The sequence below is a fragment of the Falco punctatus genome (genome assembly GCF_963210335.1).
Source record: "Falco punctatus genome assembly, chromosome: 3".
Lineage (NCBI taxonomy): Eukaryota > Metazoa > Chordata > Aves > Falconiformes > Falconidae > Falco > Falco punctatus.
The window spans coordinates 99,948,563-99,967,843 of NC_137582.1; the positions used below are offsets into that span (position 1 = coordinate 99,948,563).

The 19,281-nt window shown below is 40.3% G+C and overlaps 1 protein-coding gene across 1 annotated transcript in view; it reads left to right on the forward strand.

Annotated features, from left to right (window-relative positions):
* CDKAL1 (CDKAL1 threonylcarbamoyladenosine tRNA methylthiotransferase) overlaps positions 1-19,281 on the forward strand; it is a 428,463-nt gene that overhangs the window by 132,401 nt on the left and 276,781 nt on the right. Inside the window, exons 6-7 of the mRNA XM_080381401.1 lie at positions 1,632-1,728; positions 13,305-13,353. Of these exons, the coding sequence (XP_080237527.1) occupies positions 1,632-1,728; positions 13,305-13,353 (146 nt within the window). The remainder of the gene's footprint in view (positions 1-1,631; positions 1,729-13,304; positions 13,354-19,281) is intronic.

The following is a 19,281-nucleotide window of genomic DNA, read 5'->3' on the forward strand; positions in this document are numbered from 1 at the left end:
CCCGAAAGTTCCACTAAACCAAAATTGATTAATTTATTTGCTACATTTATATTAGATATGAGGTAATAGGTGTAATTCATTTTCCTGTTATTTCAACTTGACTGTGTGTAGGATGTTTAATTTTTCCTTAGAAGTAGCTCATTTTAGTGCAGCAGCCAACACGAGGTGTTTGGCTAGATGGGCTGTGATCTCCCTTAATATTACAAATTGTGTGTTCTTGTGAGATTTCATTTGAGCTGTAATTTGTAAATAAATTTGTTTACATTATGAGTATAAAGTGAAACTTGTGAGTTGTGGAACTGTGTGTGGTACCAGTCTGGTTTGGGTGATTTTTTTTTTTTTTCCTTTGTTAAATTTGCATTTGCTGGAGAACTCCAGATACTCAGCGTATCTGTGTATCCCTGTGCTTGTTGAACATCACTTTCTCTTGTGCATTCAGTTTGGAGACAGCTCAAGCAAGCTGAGAGTATAAAATTGTCTAAGCCATTGTATATTTTGGATAGGAGAATTTTTCTGGAAAATGTTATGACATGTCTTAGCCTGTTCCAATATAACAGTAAACACTTCATGAATCCATATATTGCTGGAGAAAATATGGATTTACAAGGTTCCAGTTTGACAGAAGTCTGCCAGGAGGTTGTGATACAGCATGTGACTGTGAAAGAGAGTTCTTAGAGCAACCCCGTAATATGTCAGACCTAGCAGATCTGCTAAAATTATTCTGTGCTTCTCTTTACTGCTTTGCACATTATAATGCAGTAGTCATGTTGGGTTAATGTGTTAATGGATGATCTTGGAAGTTGAGTGAACACAAGCAGGTTTTGCATCTCACTGTTCTGTATGCAGCCAATAGTTTTTTCAGGGCTTCCTGTAGTTTCAAGATTCAGTGATGGCTTGATGTTCAGTGCTGAATTCAAAGCGAGTCAAAATATTACTAACAAAATGAACAGTGTTAACCATTTAATTTTAGTGTTTTGGTTTGCTACTTGGTGTTAAGGTAGCATCAAAGCTAAGGAACTATGTAAGTTCATATCCAGACAAATGTTTCTCTGCCAAAGGCAAGCAGTTAAAGCTTGAAAATGCTCCATATGTTTTTAAGTGAACGTTTACTTAAACATTTTTAAGTAAATGCACATTTAAAAGTAAATAAGTGTCTTTAAGTAAACACCACCAGACTGATGTAACTGGTCATTTCTGACTGATACTACATAAATGCTGATGTTCTGAGCTAGCAGTTCCCATCTGCGTGGGCTGCCTCTTGCGTTCTGTGTAACCTTTCTTGAACTGACCTTGATGTCTCTGCCCTGTCCCATCTTTCTTGACCAGATACTCTGCTGTCGTTGTGGCAAATAAAGGTTAACTGAGCTTGATCAGGGCTTTCAAGGTTGTACTTTTGTCCAAGACACATGATGGTGATGGCCTCTGTAGCTGTACATGTGTGCTGTGGCCCGATAGCTTCATTTGGTGTGTTGGTTGGTTTGGTTTCTGAGGTTCAAACATGTACGAGTTGCTTCTGATTTGGGAATGTTTTCATTCTGGTTGCTTTCATGTGTCACATGCACGGTATAACTACTTCGAAGTTGAAAACAATGAATTTTGAAAATATTAATATACTGTCTGTTCTTCTTTAGGAAAGCCCAAGAAGGGAAGAAGAAGGTGGTTCTAGCAGGCTGCGTGCCGCAAGCCCAACCTCGACAGGACTACCTGAAAGGCTTGAGTATTATAGGGGTATGTATCTTGATCAGGCAGAAACCAAAGGTTTTCATAAGTGTTTTCAATGGGTCAGTGTAAATACGTAGTCTTTGTTCTTTTCACTTGAAAAAGCAGCAGAGAGCCTGGGTACCCTCCATAGTCTTCTTGCATTATACAGCACTTAAGCCTGCTTTCATCCAGGTGGCTTGGCTTGCTTGTGGGGCGAGGGCAGAAGGAAAGGGATACTGTTGGTGGAACAGAGTTCTGATGCCCTTTGTATCCTGAAAATATCCAGGCTTCATCCAGGGTGATGAAGATATCCATTACCGTGTTCTTTAAAGTAATTACAGTTTATTTGCTTTAAGACAAAGATGCCCTTTTGTTAAAAATCTGTGGAAGAAGTGTAAAAGACTGGTGTGTATGAATTACACAGACACAGCTTAGGCTTTAGTGGTGTGTTTGGTTGGTTTTTTTTTTTAATTCACACTATTAAGCAGAATGGCAAATTAGTTTAACTTTGAGGCAGTCTGGAGAGTTAAATGAATTATTAAAGAGTTACCAAGCTTTACCTTGAAAAGAGAACCAAAGAGCTTTTGACTTCAGTTAGTAAAGTGCCTTCAGTATCCTTTGGGGATGAAGTACTACTATATAATTGAATCAACTTTGTAAAACCATGAAAATCCGGGATCAAAGCACAAGCTAATATTGGCACAAGCTGCCCAGGGGAGCGGCAGTCACCATCCCTGGAGGTAGATGTGGCACTTAGGGACATCATTCAGTAATGGACTTGGCAGTGCTGGGTTAACGGTTGGACTCGATGATCTTGCAGATCTTTTCCATCCTCAATGATTGCATGATTCTTCATTGTTCAGGCCTTTAGATAAAAACTGGATGAATTTGTAAAAGGCCTGTTTGAGCTGAAGCAGTGTCCTTGGATTCAGTGTGTGGGAGGTGCCGTGAAGCTGTCCTGTATTCTGTTAAGTCAGAGCAGGTGACTGTGCAGCTTTGTTTCTACATTAAAGACATAAAGAGGCCAACGTGTTTCCACTGCAGTGTCATGAATTCAGGTTGAAACTAAGATTTTTATAGGAAAAACAACAACAACAAAAATGTTCCGTACTTCTCACTTTCATTAGAAGATTATACAAGATGCAGTTGTTCAAAGTACTTTAGAAGTAAAATAATAGTTCATTTTGGAATTAGGAAGAAAATGGCTTCATCAACTGGTTTATTTTAATTCTTTATAAAGATGGACTTTGTGCTGTTTGAATTTTTAACTAATTACTGGTGTCACTCAGAATGTTTTATCTCCCAGTTTTTTTTCCCAGATGCCATTCTCAGCTATGGTAATGCCTATAAATTAACTGAGTGCCCAGAAATGATATTCAGGGGCTGTAAAATGCCGCACTATTCTGTATAAATGATATCGCATTGATAGTTACAGTTTAATGGAAGAAACAGACTTTCTCTTCCACTCTGCAGTCTGACTTTACACAAATATATATGAAAGAGGACTGTGCTGCTCTGTCATCTCTAAGACTGGCAAATTAACTGCAACTTTGTGCAGCAGCACAGCAAACCCCCAAAATAATTAGTGAATGGATTTCCTCGTGGCTTGGAGGCAACATAGTTATGTGATCTGTAATTGGTTGTTATAGTGAATATAATGATATTTACACATCTGAAAAACAGAGGAAAAAAAATGAGTGACTCACTATCCTTTGACCAAGACTGTAACTTGATGTTTCAGTTTTGCTGAATTTAACTTAGGAAACTTGGGGGACCTGAAGTTTGATTTTTATTATTTTTTAATCGTTCTTTTTTTTTTCCTTTAAAAAACAAACAAACAAACAAACCCACACAAATCCAAACCTTTCCTATTTAGGTAATATGTAATTTCTGAAAATTAGCCTCTTCATCTTAGTTTTCATATTTAGAACCAGGGTTTAGTGAAATATATTTGTATTTGTATTTACAGAAAGATTTCAGTTTGGAGAGGAATTAGGCTGCTAATATAGTGTTCCCAAGTACTTTTGAATTGGAGCTGAAAATACTGAAATGTGATCTTCACAATAAGGACACTGTCTTCTAACTGTCATAGCTGGGGTAGAATTTACTGTGCTTTTAAGTAATAGATGCTTTAGCTCAGAACGGTCTTAAACTTTAGGCGTAACTATTAACAGATGCAAGCAGATATTGTCCATGTTTTCAGTTTGTGTATTTAAGATTTTATTCTCATTTTAGAAAAAGTGTGTGTGAGGGGATGACTGTATTTAAAGGGTACGAGTTGTTAACTTACTATTGCAAAATAGTTTTGAAAGGCAGTTTTGACAGAATTGAGAAATAGAAAAAGTTACGTTGGCAGTAGGATATTGATTTGGCTTTAACATTTTAAGCATTAAGAGTACAGTTTTGGAAATCTTGCTTTACCCTTAGGTTGGTCTTGTCCTCAACTTGGCTAAGAGATATAGTTGATTTATTGTTGCTTATGTAAGCTCTGCTATTTTCTTGTTCTCTCTCTTTTTTAAGAACAGTGTTGTCAGAGAACGTGGTTATTTACCAGCAATTATAACTCCTCTGGGGCAGGCAGAGTATGTCAGAGGGCTCCTTTACTCATCTTGTTATGATGGAGGTGGAAGTTGCGATGTAATTACCAGAGACATTCTAGTAACTCAGGACATGTTTTGATCTGCACTTGAGAAATACAGGACTGAACGACCACTGTCCACTTGTTATTGCTTGAGTTGGGCAGGAGGGAAGGAAAGGCAACTTCATATCCCTGCTGCCATTTGTGATATTACTGAGCTTTGTGTCTCTTCAGATTCATTGCCACTTCTTAAGAATACTGTGGGTTGGGGCATTGCCGTCGGCTCCATACAAGGCAAACTATGATGTAACGTGGCAAGGTAAAGGAGCTCTTTTCTGGAAGGGGGAAGCTCTAGGCAGTAATACACCTGCCAAGTGTGAAAAATACACAAAACACACAATGATGCATTACATACGTTCACAGCCATTTACACTCAGGTGGCTTCCAAAGCTTACTCCTTTTTGGAGTAGTGTACCCACTTGAAACTCAAGTGCATGTATGGTATTGCAAAGAGAAATCAACCCTCGTAGTCAAAAGATGTCCCTCACTTTTCATTGAAAGTTACTAAAAAGAAGGGTATGTGACTTTTCACTATGCTGGTTATTTATTTATTTATATGTATATATCTATATATCGGATTATGGGGGAAGGGAAGGGAGGGACAAGAAGGAATGAAAGATTTAGCAGAGTTTGTAACTATCTGTTGCATACAATGGCACGCAAACCCTTTGTTTCCAGTGGTAAGTTGAACCATTGGAATGGGATGAGATGTTTCTTTGACACTTGTCTGGAGTGTCAAGGCATGTTGCATGTTGCAACCCAACCCCTGACCAGTTTGCTGAGGTTTCATAGGTCTTGGGGTGCTTCACAAGCCCCATGTATCTGTACTTGAAACAGTCAGACTTACTGGACAAACTGAAAGCACGGAGCCTAATGCACATATGTGTCCCCTTAAAAGCATATGATAGCTCAGCAGATGAGCAAATCTCTCCCCTTCCTGAATGAAATCATCAACTCCAATTCTTCTTCCTTCTCCATCTTTCCCAATGTAACACGTACCATCAAAGACCTGTCATCTTCTGCTGTACCTCCATTTCCCAAGGGAAGGATTTCAGCCCATTCTTTCCTCTGCATAAAATATATCCGATGTCACCAAAGCTGTAATCCTGGCTCTGCTGCTGCGCTGTGGGTCAGGAGCAGCTCCTGTGCATGGCAGAGTCACTGCAGGCTCGTTGGCCAAGTTGAGCCTGAAGCCACCACTTCCAGGAGAAATGTATAACCATGACAATCTCTCTGCAGGGGCTCCTTGCATTTCCCTGGCCTTCAACGAACCCTTTTCTGTGGCTGTCCTACTCTATAAGGCAAGCTTTAGATAATTTTTTTAATACCCAGTTTGAAACTGTGGAGTGTGATTAGTGGAAGTGCTGAACGCTCCCAGTAGCAGCATGTAACACTGGGGGCACACCATGAAATAGATAGTTCGGTATAAAAAGTGCTGAGCACACTACAGAAATATAAACGCATAACTTCTATAATGGGTATAGAAATTTTAAATTTAATGTGCCTTAGTTCTCCATTTGTAAAACCCTCCAGTGAGCAGAGCTTGAGCAGTGCCATTGGGAAAGAAAATCAGTGTCACCTTACCAAGCTGCCAAATGCCTGTACGTCCCTGCTGCTTTGGTGCCCTGAATGAGGGTGATGTTTTGCATGATATTTCTGATGATCGGTTCGTACAAGTTTCAAGGATGTTTTCAAAACAGAGGTAATGATACTTCCTTACTTTGCAGTGTTTGCAAGGTCAGGCTGCCTTAAAGATTGCAATCCTCTCTGCTGCCCTTAAACTGGAGCCTTGCATAAATACAAATATCCAATGTGTATTTCATGAATGACAAATTTGATAGAATTTTATTTTGAATGATTTGAATTAGCAGAACTTCTTGGAAAGCATGCTGAAAGCCTGGGAACAGGTGCACGCTGTTCTTCTGTAACTTGCAGCCAAGAATGATTTCATGCAAAATTCAAGCTCAGTCAGTACCGCTCAGCTGGGCGGCTTTGGCTTCTGAATTGCCGCGCTGATAATCAGACGTGACGCTTGAACCTGGGAAGTCAGGAAGAATTGCACTTAAGCACCTGCTTTTAAACTGAAAATTGGACATGCAAATAGTAACTATTCATTTCCACAGCAGTTGTGTCCTGCCCTATGAATCAAACTGTGCATGAATTAATTTAGATAGGAATTATACTTCACCTGTGGCAGTGTTTAGCAATGAAAATCAGTTGTTTACGTGCTTTTCTGGGGTAGCCTCCTTCCCTTCAAAGTTTGTTTGAAGCCTGCTTTCAGAATACCTTCCTAAGCTGGAATATTGCCCATTACGATGGTCAGCAGAGGTTTTAAACACAGATGTTATCCCTCTGAAGCCAGAGTGGCTGGTCACATGCCTTTTGAAGTGATGTACTGAGGCCTGGATTTATGCTGCCTAAGTGCTGTAATCTGAGACTCTGTTTTGCTCAGCTCCCTTTGTGGTCGATGAAGATAATGATCTGTAAAATAATTTAGATTTTTTTAGAAGATGTGAAGTGACTTTTGAAGCCACGTATTCCCTTTTACTGGCTTTAGACAGAGCATAAGGCTGAGCAGGCTTTTAACATCCAACATCTGATAGTGTTACCTAAACAAGGTAAGGTGAAACTGAGAGTTGGAGGAGTTAAAATCTTCAGGATTACAAACAGTGCATGTAGTTACCTAAGATTTTATTTATGTAGTAACTTTCACACAAGATTTTCATTCACATTGATTTGTTTCTTATCGATGTGAATAAAAATCAAAGATAGGTAGGCTTTTTCCTAGATGACAAAAAAAAAAAAAAGAAGATTGTTTTACTTCAAGTAGTTATGTATGCTCGCTTTCAGGGTGTCCATAAGCAGCTGGGTGCTGGTGGTGTTTGCTTCAGCAGTAGCCTCGTCCTGTGCAGTCGGGCTGCTGCCCCTGCCTAGATTGTGGGTACCCTGTCCTCAGTTTCCCTCAAGCATCAGCTAAGGTGTTTGGGGGGCTTTTTAAAATTTGTTTTGTTTTGCAGTGTTTTTTCAGTACACATTTCTAGCCTTCACTTTTTCTGGTCTTCATCCCTCCTTCACTGGCTTCAATATTTTTTTTTCTCGATGTCACTTTCTGGTCCTGGATGTGCTTACATGTTGTCTTAGCGAAATTTCCCGCTCTGGGAAACTCAGTCACTGTGCCAAGGGAAGGGCAGCGTGGGAGGCTCCGGGAGGAATTTCTTGAGAGAGTTGTCACTGTCCTGTCAACATCAGAAAAGCTTTAACCTTCAGACCTTCTGCGGTGGAAAGACATTTCCTTCCTGGCTGAAAGGAAGCAGGCTGTGGGGAGCACTGCGCTCGCTGTGGGGGGGTCCCTGAAAGGCTGGTTGGGAGGGGACCTGCTGCCGTTTTTAACCAGCAGTGGCAACTCTGAGAGCCGAGACTCATCAGAGGGTGAAACCACAAACTTCTTGGCCAGAAGGCAGTCACTGGTGGCAAGCGTCAGGGATCTCACGCTTTGTCTCTGGTTTGTTTTTATTCGTTGCTGATTCTACCAGGTTAATCCCAGTCCCGCAGCAGAAGCAGCAGTCGTCAGCCAGGTGATGTGCATCCCTTGTGACCACTCACAAGAAATGTCATGTCAGATGCAGAAATTATTCTGTGATCTTACGATTTGGAGACAACAAAGAGCGTGATGTATTCTACACTCACACGTGTTGAGGTTTTGCTGTACTAAGAATCACAAGATAATTTGAGGGAAACTGCTGATTTGAGTGTGGAGATGCTTCCCACTTCCTACAGTGATGGTTCATCACCTGGTAGGCACTTTCTTCTGAGATGGAGAAAGTTCAAGTCACAATACAAGGAGGTATTTTCTGAAGGAACTGAAACGCTTGTGTTGTAGGATTCAGTCTGGGATAGCCATTATCTGATGGTCAGGGGCATAACTCCAGAAGACACAAGCGCCGTGACAGTTGGCAAAGGGCAGTGTGCTTCTGGTGAAAATATGCTTCCTGCAGCTGACTTCGTCTGAAATTATCTCTGGGCTGTATTAAGAGGAGAGAAAAGAAATGCTTTTTCTTCTATCTCATAGACTGCCAGGAAGCCTTATGCATTCCCACCTTCTTTGCAAGACATAGCTGGGCCAGATCGTTCCTCTGCTTCTGCAGCGGTGCAGCTTGGACCGAACAGCTTTTCTGTGGTGCCTTAGATGCCCATGCAGAGGATTCCATGAAAAGGCAGCCTGTGTCCTTGTGGTGGGTTGACCTTGGCTGGGCACCAGGTGCCCACCAAGCTGCTCTATCACTCCTCTCCTTAGCAGAATGAGGTGGGGATTAAATAAGCTGAAAAAAACCCCTTGTTGTGGGTCAAGGTAAAGGCATTTTAATGAAGCAATAGAAAATTCATGTGTGTAGAAGAGAAGGAAAACTCCTCCTTCCCATCAGTAGGCAATGTGCAGTCACTTCCCAGGAAGCAGAGCTTAAGTATGTGTAGCGGTTGCTCTAAAAGGCAAAACAACATAAATGATGAACACTCCCTCTTCCTCCTTGCTCTGAGCTTTTGTATTTGAGAAGTCATATGGTACAGAATGACTCTTTGGCCACTCTGGGTCAGCTGTCCTGGCTGTGTCCCCCACCCCCCGGTGAGGGGGGCTGGAGCCAGCCCTGAGGCCGTGCGAGCGCTGCCCAGCAGGAGCCAAAGCGCTGCGGTGCTGCCACCGCCTCCCCTGCGACTGGTACCAGCACAGCGCTGCTGGGGGCTCCGCCAGCCCCCATACAGTCCTCCAGAAAATACTGGATGTTCATGAAGTGCTTGTTTTCACAACCCCTCTATTTTCTTGTCATGGCTGCCACCACTGAGAGAAGCATGGGCTTCTCTCAGAAAAAGACCGTTAAGCCATTGGATATCTTCACTAAAAAGAGTGGTTTGTTTTTATGAAGTGTAGTGCTTTTCACCTGGCTTTGGTTGTAAGTGACATCTAAAGACCATCTCTCCTGTTTTGTGTTAGTCCTGTCACTTCAGAAATAGATTGGTCCAAATACCTTCACCTGCAAAATGCTTCTCTCTGGATTTCGGTGGATGCATTAAACTGGAAGTATATCTCTTTCAACTGTAAATCTTGTGTGAGGTTTTGTCCTCCCAGATGACAATGCAGGGTCTTTGCAGAAGTCTTTGTGCTTCTCTGAAGGGAAAGTCAGAAAGTTTCTCTTACTTCCATGATAGGTTCACAAATACACTTTTCTGGGTAGCTTTCTTTGGTCTGAGGCTCACTGGCTCCTACGAAGTACAAAGTCTCAGGGTAAATGTGCAACCTCTCACTTAACTGCCCGTTAAGAGTTGATAGGAGCTCTCCTAGAGGTTTTGTTTTTTCTAGTCCACCTCCTGCAAAACGGTTTTGGGACATTAGTACTGGTTCTGAGACAATGTGGGTCATGCTTGAGAGCTTGGAAGAATTTGCGTGACTATTCTCAACACGGCTGTCTGCCTGCCCTTGCAGAGCGCCTGGGGTGACACCGCAGACGGAGCGCGTTATGAAGATGTCTGGGCTGTTTGCACCTAGCAGCCATCTGTTGGATGTGATTGTGACAGTAGAAAGGCAGCTGGGGGACTCTCTCTGGTGACAAATGGACCATGCGTACATTTCCATATAATTACTGGTGCTTACCTGGGGAGCTCAGGGCTTCTGACCCTCAGTGGAGTGCTGGGGTGTCCTGGGAGATGCGTGGTTTGAAATGCAACTGGCTCACATGTGTGTTCAGGAGGGACCTGCAGCTTCAGCCCCAGCATGGATTGCTGAGCTGTACTCCCACCAGGAGGGCTCAGAGATCTTTCCTGGTATTTGTTTCAACTCACACTTCATGCTTTGATAAACTCCCTTCTTTTTCCTTGCTTTTTGACCAGCCAGTTTTCTGCTTGGGCTGCTCCTCCATCCCATGGGACTTGTGGGTGCTCTTGTCCTATACCCATCTCAGCCCTGATTTGTGTTGGGTAGGTTTTGGGGTTGGTTTTGTTTTGTGGTGCTTTTTTTTTGTTGTTGTTTTTTTTTTGTGTGTGTGTAGTCCTGTTCAGCTGCCTGCTCGAGTCTGCCGTTAGCTTTTGTCCTGTTTGAGTCCTAAAGGAGAACCATTTGTAAAGGACAAAAAGTCCCTTGTGTACGTGTAGCCCTGTGGAGCCAAGTACGGTGCACTAACTACATCCAGCAGTAGCATACCCGCTGTCAGTCCTGAAGGTTTGGGTTACTGCGACTCATTGCACAGAAACGGTGAGGAATGGTGTGGAACGGTGAGGAATTTGCCCTTCATACACCACTAAGAAATTTTGTCTGCTTCATGGGCTTCCTGATGCCTGATGGAGACATTGCTTCTCTGCTCAAGAAGGCTTACAGATGCCTTTGATGCCACTCCAGAACAGAATTATCCGTAAGGTTAGTGAGATGTGGGTGAAGGAATCCTGCAGGCCTTTGTTTACCCAAAAAAATTATATTCCCTTGTCTTTGTGAATTTTTTTTTTTCATTTTTCTTCCCCCCCCCCTTTTTTTTTTTTCAAACAAGAATCCATCATACTCTTCCCTCTTCTCAGTCCAGATTCACCTCAGTTTTACTAAAATACTTTCATTTTCATAAATGCAGTTTGGAAGCATTCCATATTTTCTTCTTGAGCACTTGGGTCTTTAGCCAAACAATTTCCAATGATTTAAAATGAAAAATACTTAATGTGGGAAATAACACATAAGGCAGGATAAACATCCACCTAGTCACAGATCCCATTATCACTCAGACTTATAATTTTAATTACTTACATGAACTGTCTTCTTGACAGATATATTCAGGATAATTTAATTTATCCAATAAAATGAAAATACAATATGCTGTGGTTTTTTTTTTTTTTTTTTCTCTATCTTTGTTTAACAGGGGATTTGGAACTATGCAAAAATTCCCCAGATGTACAGAATGGAAAGTAATCAAGGGTGGCTCAGGTTAAGAACCAACCAGATTTCACTTCTTTTAAGATGCTTATGAACTTCAACAGTTTAGTATTGAGATATGTAGCAATAATTTAGGCAGTGTATTTGGTACAGACTGTGTTCTCTGTCTATATAAATGTGTACACTTCTGTTTTCAAGTTGCATTTTAAAATTTATTTTCCAAAAATAACAAAGTCTATGTGGAAGTATCTTAGGTCATTTTTTTTTTAATTATATCTGAAAAGGATATGTAATACAAGTATGTAAAAATGCATGTGTTCACATAGCTGCCTATGTGTGCTTTCTTTACAAGTAGATTGCTAAATATTGATATGTCTATTATATGAATGCTTATAATCAAGAAAAGGCTTTAAATATATATCTTTTGATAAGATTATTAAAATGCTAATATTAGCAATACTTTAAATAATTTAATTTTTGGGATTCATAACTAATATACTGTATTCAGAAACCTAAAGTGGCAGCGATTTGTGTTGTGAAAAGGCTGTAATTTAAAAGGTTTAGGGAAAAAATCAAATAATAAAAAATAGATTTACATGAACTTGATTCAACACCCAGACAAGGAAAGGACCAGACTTCCACTGACTTGACTTGGGAACTCTAGATCAGACACCAACTACAGATGAGCTTATTTATTTAATTTTTTTTTAGCTGCTGTTAGACCGATTGGAAAATGAATGTGAAATAGAGATGGTTGTGCAGATGTGTGTTTACAGGAAATTGCAAACTTGGTGGTTTAAGGGCACAGAACTTTAATGGCTTTGATGCAAGCAATCCAAGTTCAGGCTTCTTGTTGCAGACCAGGTTCTGGTTTTGAAGCCTGTGCAACTTGTGCTTTTCTGCTTTGTTTATGAAATAAACTGGAGAAGAAACTGCAAAGAAATGGCAGCAAAATTCCTACTCAATCTAGTTCATATAACGTGCAGCTTGGAGAAGCAGTGTTTAAAAAGGAATGTTGTGAGAAAGTTATCATCTAATTTAAATGTGCAAGGTAGGCTTTCCTGCATTGTGTGTAAACATCTATGCACATATATAGTAGACATTACAAAGAGTAGGCAGTTTGGATGAAAGTTGTAGGAAGAATCTCAAATTCAAGAATTTGTGAGAGTTTTAATTTTGCAGTGTTCATGCTGATTCCTTCTACTTAGTACAGGAAAATCTGTAGTATATTGACCATTAACTTTAAATAAAAAAATAATGTATCTCATAAGAAAGAATTCAAGTATTTATCATGTTATGGGTCAATTTGGCTAAGTGTAACACTAAAAAATAAATTAATTGTCTTTGCTGGAGAAGCATTATCCTGGTCATTAAATATTATTGTGTCTTGTAAAAAGCATTGAGGCTTTTCTTTCCATTTCCGAATGCTGCCTGCAGTAAGCCCAGGACGTCTTGTTCCCTTAAACTTGACCACAGTGTTTTTAATTTCTTCACATATTCCAGTGTCTTTCCCCTGTAATAATGCCTTAATTTTCTCCCCTATAATCTGCCCTCACAATATCCTCAGCTTGTTATGTTCTCTACTGTCTACTATTTTGGTGCTGAGGCTGGGGAGATGCATTTTTAGGCTGAGGGGCTGTTGGAGCCACCCAGGTGCTGACTGCCAGGGTGCCCACTGCCTTTCACACACCATGAACTGCAGTTAAAGCCTGAACGCTTTTAGAGCATCCCTTTTTTTCTAGCCATTTGGTGGTTTTTGCCAACTTTTGCAAACTTACAGAAACTTTCTATTTTTAAGGACAAAATTTGTCTCATTTTAAAAAAATATTTTAAATTTTATTTATTTTTATATATCTTTATATATAATAAAATTAATTTAGGTGGGAAGTTTTGAAGTTACTTTTGGCAGATGAACCAAGATGCACAGAAAAAAACTGTCTAAAAACAAAGCCCCAAATTCTTTAGTCCCCCTTAATCCAGAAGAACACACTTTTGTAAGAAGAGTTTATATAAAGTATGTCCACTTGCTGACTACTTAGATATTGACCTTCTGACTTTTTTTAGGTTCAGCAGATAGATCGTGTAGTAGAAGTTGTGGAGGAAACTATTAAAGGTAAGCATCACGCTTGAAATAATTGCAGTTAGTCTGAAAGACGTAAGCATCAGCTAGCAGAGGTGCTGCTCTTGTGTTCTTCAGCCTAACGCTTGCTTTACTCTCAAGCTAAATGTTTGGGCAGTGCTATACTTTGCTGTGTATGCTTGGTGTAAGTGGTGATTTCAGAGATTTTTTCTGGCAGGAGCTCGGTGGCCTGTTGGATTCATGAATAAACGATCCAGGGGAGACTTCAAGAAACCGTTTAAGTTGCAGCAGTGTAGGTGGGTGTAGAGTATGAAAGGGTCTGCGGTATCCTAATTCAGCACTATATCTCCTACTTTACTATGTTTAGTCCTCTCGTGTTTTCTTCTTTTCAGATGTTTTGGCTCACTTCCCTGAGCTTTCCTCAGCAGGACAGATGAATTATCTGCTGGTTTAATGCTCTTTTGTAACTGTGTTCCTTGTTCTCTCTGGCTCTGTTCATGTGTGTGTACACTCAGTACTTTGCAGTGAAGGGGGGAAAAGACAGTATTGTTTCTGTAGCCTGGCTAGTAAACATTTGCTATTAAATAAATATATTTGTCTGGGTCTTTCTGGGTTACCTAAGTTTGTCTCCATTACTTATCAGGCCATAAAAATTACTGTTCCATGAAGCTTTAAATTACAAGGTTTAGTTTAATCGCCTGTACTTTCAATATAAACAAGTGTCTAGTCCACAAGAGGTTGCTTGTAAGAGTATGATGTTTTTGAAGTACAGCATGAAAATGTAGAAACAGTGCAAAATCTTGAAAGAAATAAGAAGCTTGTCAAAAAATTGTTTAATGGGATGCAAGGCTTCTAGAGTTTATGGTTTGAAGGCCTTAAGATTTCATGTTGCTTTGAATGCTTTAAAAAATGTAACCTGTACTTTTATGTACTCCCAACCAAAACTTTTCAGTTTGTCCTTAACTTATGGCATCTGTTATTTTTGGGGGGTACCTGCTGTACCATATAAAAAACCAAGAGATAGATTCAGTGTATTCATATTTGTTATTAAATAAGCCAAACTGTTTTCACAGAGGCATCAGGGTGGTTATGACAATCTGCTGAAAATGGGGATGCTTCATGACTCTTACAACAGCACGGTATTTCAGATCCCAATCTGGTTTTCTGAATTTTATGTATTCTTAAGGGAGTAAGATAATAACCTGGGTCACCATGCCCTCCCTTTTACAGATATGTGCTTTGTAATATTTATAGTGACTCAAGACATCGCTGCTTTTTTCAAAAACATAGTTACTCAGGTTATTGTGACTGAATGTTATATCTAGAAAGAAGACAATCTAGTAGCAGTGGTTAAAATCATGCTCTTCATTGAATTGATTTTAAGATTACGTATTACATATTGATACAATTCTGGAAAATAATGTTCATAAGCATGTTAAAGAATATTTAAACTGTAAAAAAACATGAACGTGGGGGAAGATTTTGGTTCCTTTCTAGCTTACTAGAAGTGATTTGAATAAAAAGGAGTGAGTAGGCTGATGAATTCTGTACATAGTGCCTGTACATTCCTTCAGGAGTTTCTCAAAAGGTAATGGAACACAGGATTTCTAAAGTTTTATTGGAAAAAAATGAACAAAAATGGCTCCCCAGTGCAAGAGAGACATGGGCATGCTGGAGAGAGTCCATCAAAGGGCCACAAAGATGGTTAAGAGATCAAGACTGGAACATCTGTCCTCGTAGGAGAGCCTGAGAGAGCTGGGGCTGTTCAGCCTTGAGAAGAGAAGGCTCAGGGGGAATTCACATCAATTTATCTAAATACCCGAAGGGAGGGTGTCAAGAGGACAGAGCCAGGCTCTTCTCAGTGGTGCCCAGTGACAGGACCAGAGGCAGTGGGCACAAACTGAGACACAGGAGATTTCTTTTGAACATCAGGAAACATTTTTTCACTGTGACAGTGACTGAGCACTGGCACAGGTTGCCCAGAGAGGTGGTAGAGTCTTGATCCCTGGCTGTATTGAAAAACTGTCTGGACATGGTCCTGGGTATCTGGCTCTAGGTGGCTCTGCTTGAGCAAGGGATTTGAACTACATGGCTTCCAGAGGTCCCTGCCAACCATAACCCTTCTGTGAAAATAGAATTTCAATTGGAAGGAGGATTAACAAATTGACAGAGGTCATAGCATATGATAATGACTTGCTTTTGGAAAAGCCAACCATAAAAATAGGAGTTTTTACTTATATTTTTTTCATTTTAAATTGTTTAAAGATCATGCATTCATTTATGTAGTTGGAAGTAATTTTCCGCTAATGGAGAAGAACGTGAAGCCCTTTTTCGCTGTGTTTTATGAGAGTCTAACCATGAACTTCTGTTATCTAAGTGAAGTGAAACACTGTAGATAACATAGTAAGAATACTTTATTCTAAGAATAAATAAGAACGTTTTATACTGTCAAATAGATGCATGGTAGAAGCTTAAATTAGTGTATGTAAAACCAAATGAAATGTAACCCTCTCTCTTCTTAAGTCTACATCAGTAGTAGAACTGAAGTAGATTTCTTCAGTAGTTTCTGAAGCCACAAATGGGTTCAGGAGACAGAGATGGGGTGGGACAGGAGGTGAAATACCAATTCTGAATTCAAAACAAGCTTATATTAGTAAGTTTTAAGTTGGATATTGGTCATAGTTGTATGACACAACTTTCTTCACCTGGTTTGTTTTTTGTTGTTGTTGTGGGTTTTTTTTAAAGAAAATCAAAAGGTTGCATAGATGGTATGCTCTTGTAGTGTAGCTATGTATATATTGAAAGTGTAAAAAATACTGTATATTGAAAGTTTTTAAAAATGTTTCCACTGAATATTTAAATCGAGTAAGTTTAAACTGCATACCATCTGCTGTCTACAGGGTTCCTGTCTCTGTAGATTGGTCAAACTAACAGAGTTGACCTGGAATCTGGACAGAAAATCCGGGTGGTTGTCCAAGTTGCCAATTCTAAGTCTACAAGTCTAGCTTTCCATGGGTTCCCCTTTCTTAAGGGGTACCTTAGATTTTTCTTGGATGCTTGGATTTTGTAGTGCACAGTTTACAAAAAGGCAAACTTTGTAAAAAGCTTCTCCCTCACTTTGTTTTTTTTTCCTAATAGTCTTTCCAGTTTTCCAAGAAAATGGCTCCCCTGTTGGATTTGGTTGAAAGCCTACTGTACTCCCAAAGAATACTATTTCTTTGGAATTATTTAGAACTCTTTCTATGAAATATGAAGGGGTTTCTTGTAGCTTAATTTCTCAGGCTTAAGGGCTCTATCAGGAAACCCTCTTCAGAATAGTGCCATTCTGCTGATTCTAGAGGGATTTAAGAAGTATATCTTTATGGTGGACTGTACGTCATCCGTCTGAAAACAACGTAATTGCCAGTTCCCCACTCTCCGTTCAGATAATTCTCATGAACGGTTTTAATGTGACTTTATCCTTTTATCCTTCTTCATCAGTAAATGGAAGAGGATGTTTATGTTTATTATTGCACTAACAGCCCAAAGAGAATTTTTAAAGGACCCCGTGATTTCTCATTTTTATATCACCTTGACTTTCATCATGGGTCTTACAGAATTTTGAAATTTCCTAATTATCATAGAATCGTTTAAGTTGGAAAAGACCATTGAAATCACAAAGTCCAACCATTAACCCAGGACTGCCAAGCCCACTGCTAAATCCTGTTCCTAAACACCGCATCTACATGGTTTTTAAACACCTCTAGGGACGGTGATTCCACCACCTCCATTATCAGGTAAATTATCAGTTAAAATGTCATTTCCAGAAGTGATCTTTAATATGTGCAATATTTGTATGCATGTCATATCTGATTAATATTTATACTGTGTCCCAAGATGTATTTTAACTAGAGGCATCTTCAGGTACTTTTACTATGATACTGTCATTTATAATCTGAAACCTCTAGACTGCCTGCTAGGAGCTAGACAAGTTAATTTGATCTCAGCCTCAGAATGAGGTTTCTCAAAGTGACAACCACAATCACGTAGCCAGAACGTGTCAGTCTTCCCGATACACACAAACAGTTTCATCATGGAAGGGTCTGATTTAACAGTTTACTAAACCTTGCTTCATCTGCCTGTTACCCAAAAGCCTGGCTTACAGCAGTTTTTACATCTTTGGGGCACCAATTTCCACTCATGTGCTTAGTTTCCCAGTAATGTGTTACAATGATGTAGTTTGTTAGGAGAGCATTGCTGAGGTGTTGCAGTGTCTGTGAGCTAGGAGAAAACAGCGTTATAACTGATGTACGTGCCATCATTAAGTAAAACTCCTGTACAGAATTTAAAAGCTGTTTGGGCTGATCGGTCTCTATGGCATGCCCCAATAAGATAAAGATTTGTCTTTGATGGGAATGACAGAATGGCTTTATGGTGGTTGCTCAAGTCAGCATTTTATGGACCACTTCAAAAGCCATCTTTAAAAAACCCATAGAGCGTGTATATAGACTTGAATGTAAACAGTTTACAGTAGGCAAGATAATTGTAACTTAAAGGAGAGATGTTAACTGTTTAATGCAGAAGTTCTTTTCTTGATTTTGAATTCAGGTTTTCAGGGATCTTTCCCCCCTTTCTAGACATGCTATCTCTCAAATCTCACGCTACTAAAGCTCGGGGGGGGGGCGAGTGGTGTGGAACCAGAGTCTTTGTGTATAGTCTGTGTTTAGCTTAGGCGTCAGGGAGATGGGGGGCACAGGCTGAATTGAGTTTAGTCCATATTGTGTCTGTACAACACTTTCACAAAACATAGTTTCACAATGGGTCATTAGACTTGATTATAAAAAACAACCAAAGGAAATTACTTCAGGGCTGAGCCTTTTATACTTCACATAACCTTTCTTGATTTCAGTCACGTTGACCTGTCTGGTGAAGTTGCCCATCTATTTATTCCCAGCTTAAACATTAACCAATATTTACTGAACTGTTTAAATTGTCCTAGTGTGATTAGTAATTATGGATTGCTGATAGGGGCAGTGTCAGTCTGTGTGAAAAGGAGCAGATAAATGGTACCTATATTGTATATAGGCTGAAGTGTGGAATTTATACTGGATTGCCTACTTTAGTGTGTGTATGTATATATGTATGTATATGAATGCCAGCATGCTGATTTCGCTATGATCTGCTGATAACTGTACATAAAATACTCTTCAATTTCTGTGATTGTGGGAAGAGTAGCCTTAAGAAGCTGATGACAAACCAAATGAAGAATAAAAATTAGAGGAGTCAGGAGTTGCTTTCTGAGGAAAAGTATCCTTTGGCTCCCGATCAGGAAACTGTCTGTGCCAAAGTGCAGCTCAAGGAGGGTCAGAGGGAGGATAGTGGCCTCATGGAGTCTCCGTTTCTGTTTCTATGTCCTCTTGAAATGGCATAGAAAGGAGTGGGAAAGTTTTGGATGGATTGTTTTTATTTATTGCAGTGTGTGGTGGGCTGAGCCTGGCTGGCTGCCACCCCCCCACCCAGCCACTCTCTTGTTGCCCCTCCTCAGTGAGCTGGAGGAGAAAATAAGATAGAATAGTTAATGGGTGACGAGGAGGACAGGGAGATCACTTACCAGTTACTGTCACGGGCAAAACAGACTCAACTTGAGGAAAATTAATTTGATTTATTGCCTATTAAAAATAGAATAAGATGGTGAGAAACAAAGAGAAAACTAAACTGCCTTCCCCCAGCTCCCCCTTCCTCCCGGACTTCACTCCTTCACCCCAGGCTCCTCTGCCTCCTCCCCGAGTGGTGCAGGAGGATGGGGAGCAACTCCTCCTTCCTCCCCGCGCTGTTCCCCTGCTCCAGCCTGGTTCCCCACGGGCTGCCTGCGCTTGCTGCCAGAAACCCTGCTCCTGTGCGGAGCCAGGGCTGCAGCTTGCCCGGCGGCCATCTGCCTGCCCTCGGCGGGCTGCCGGGGACGGCCTTGCTGCCGCCTTCTGC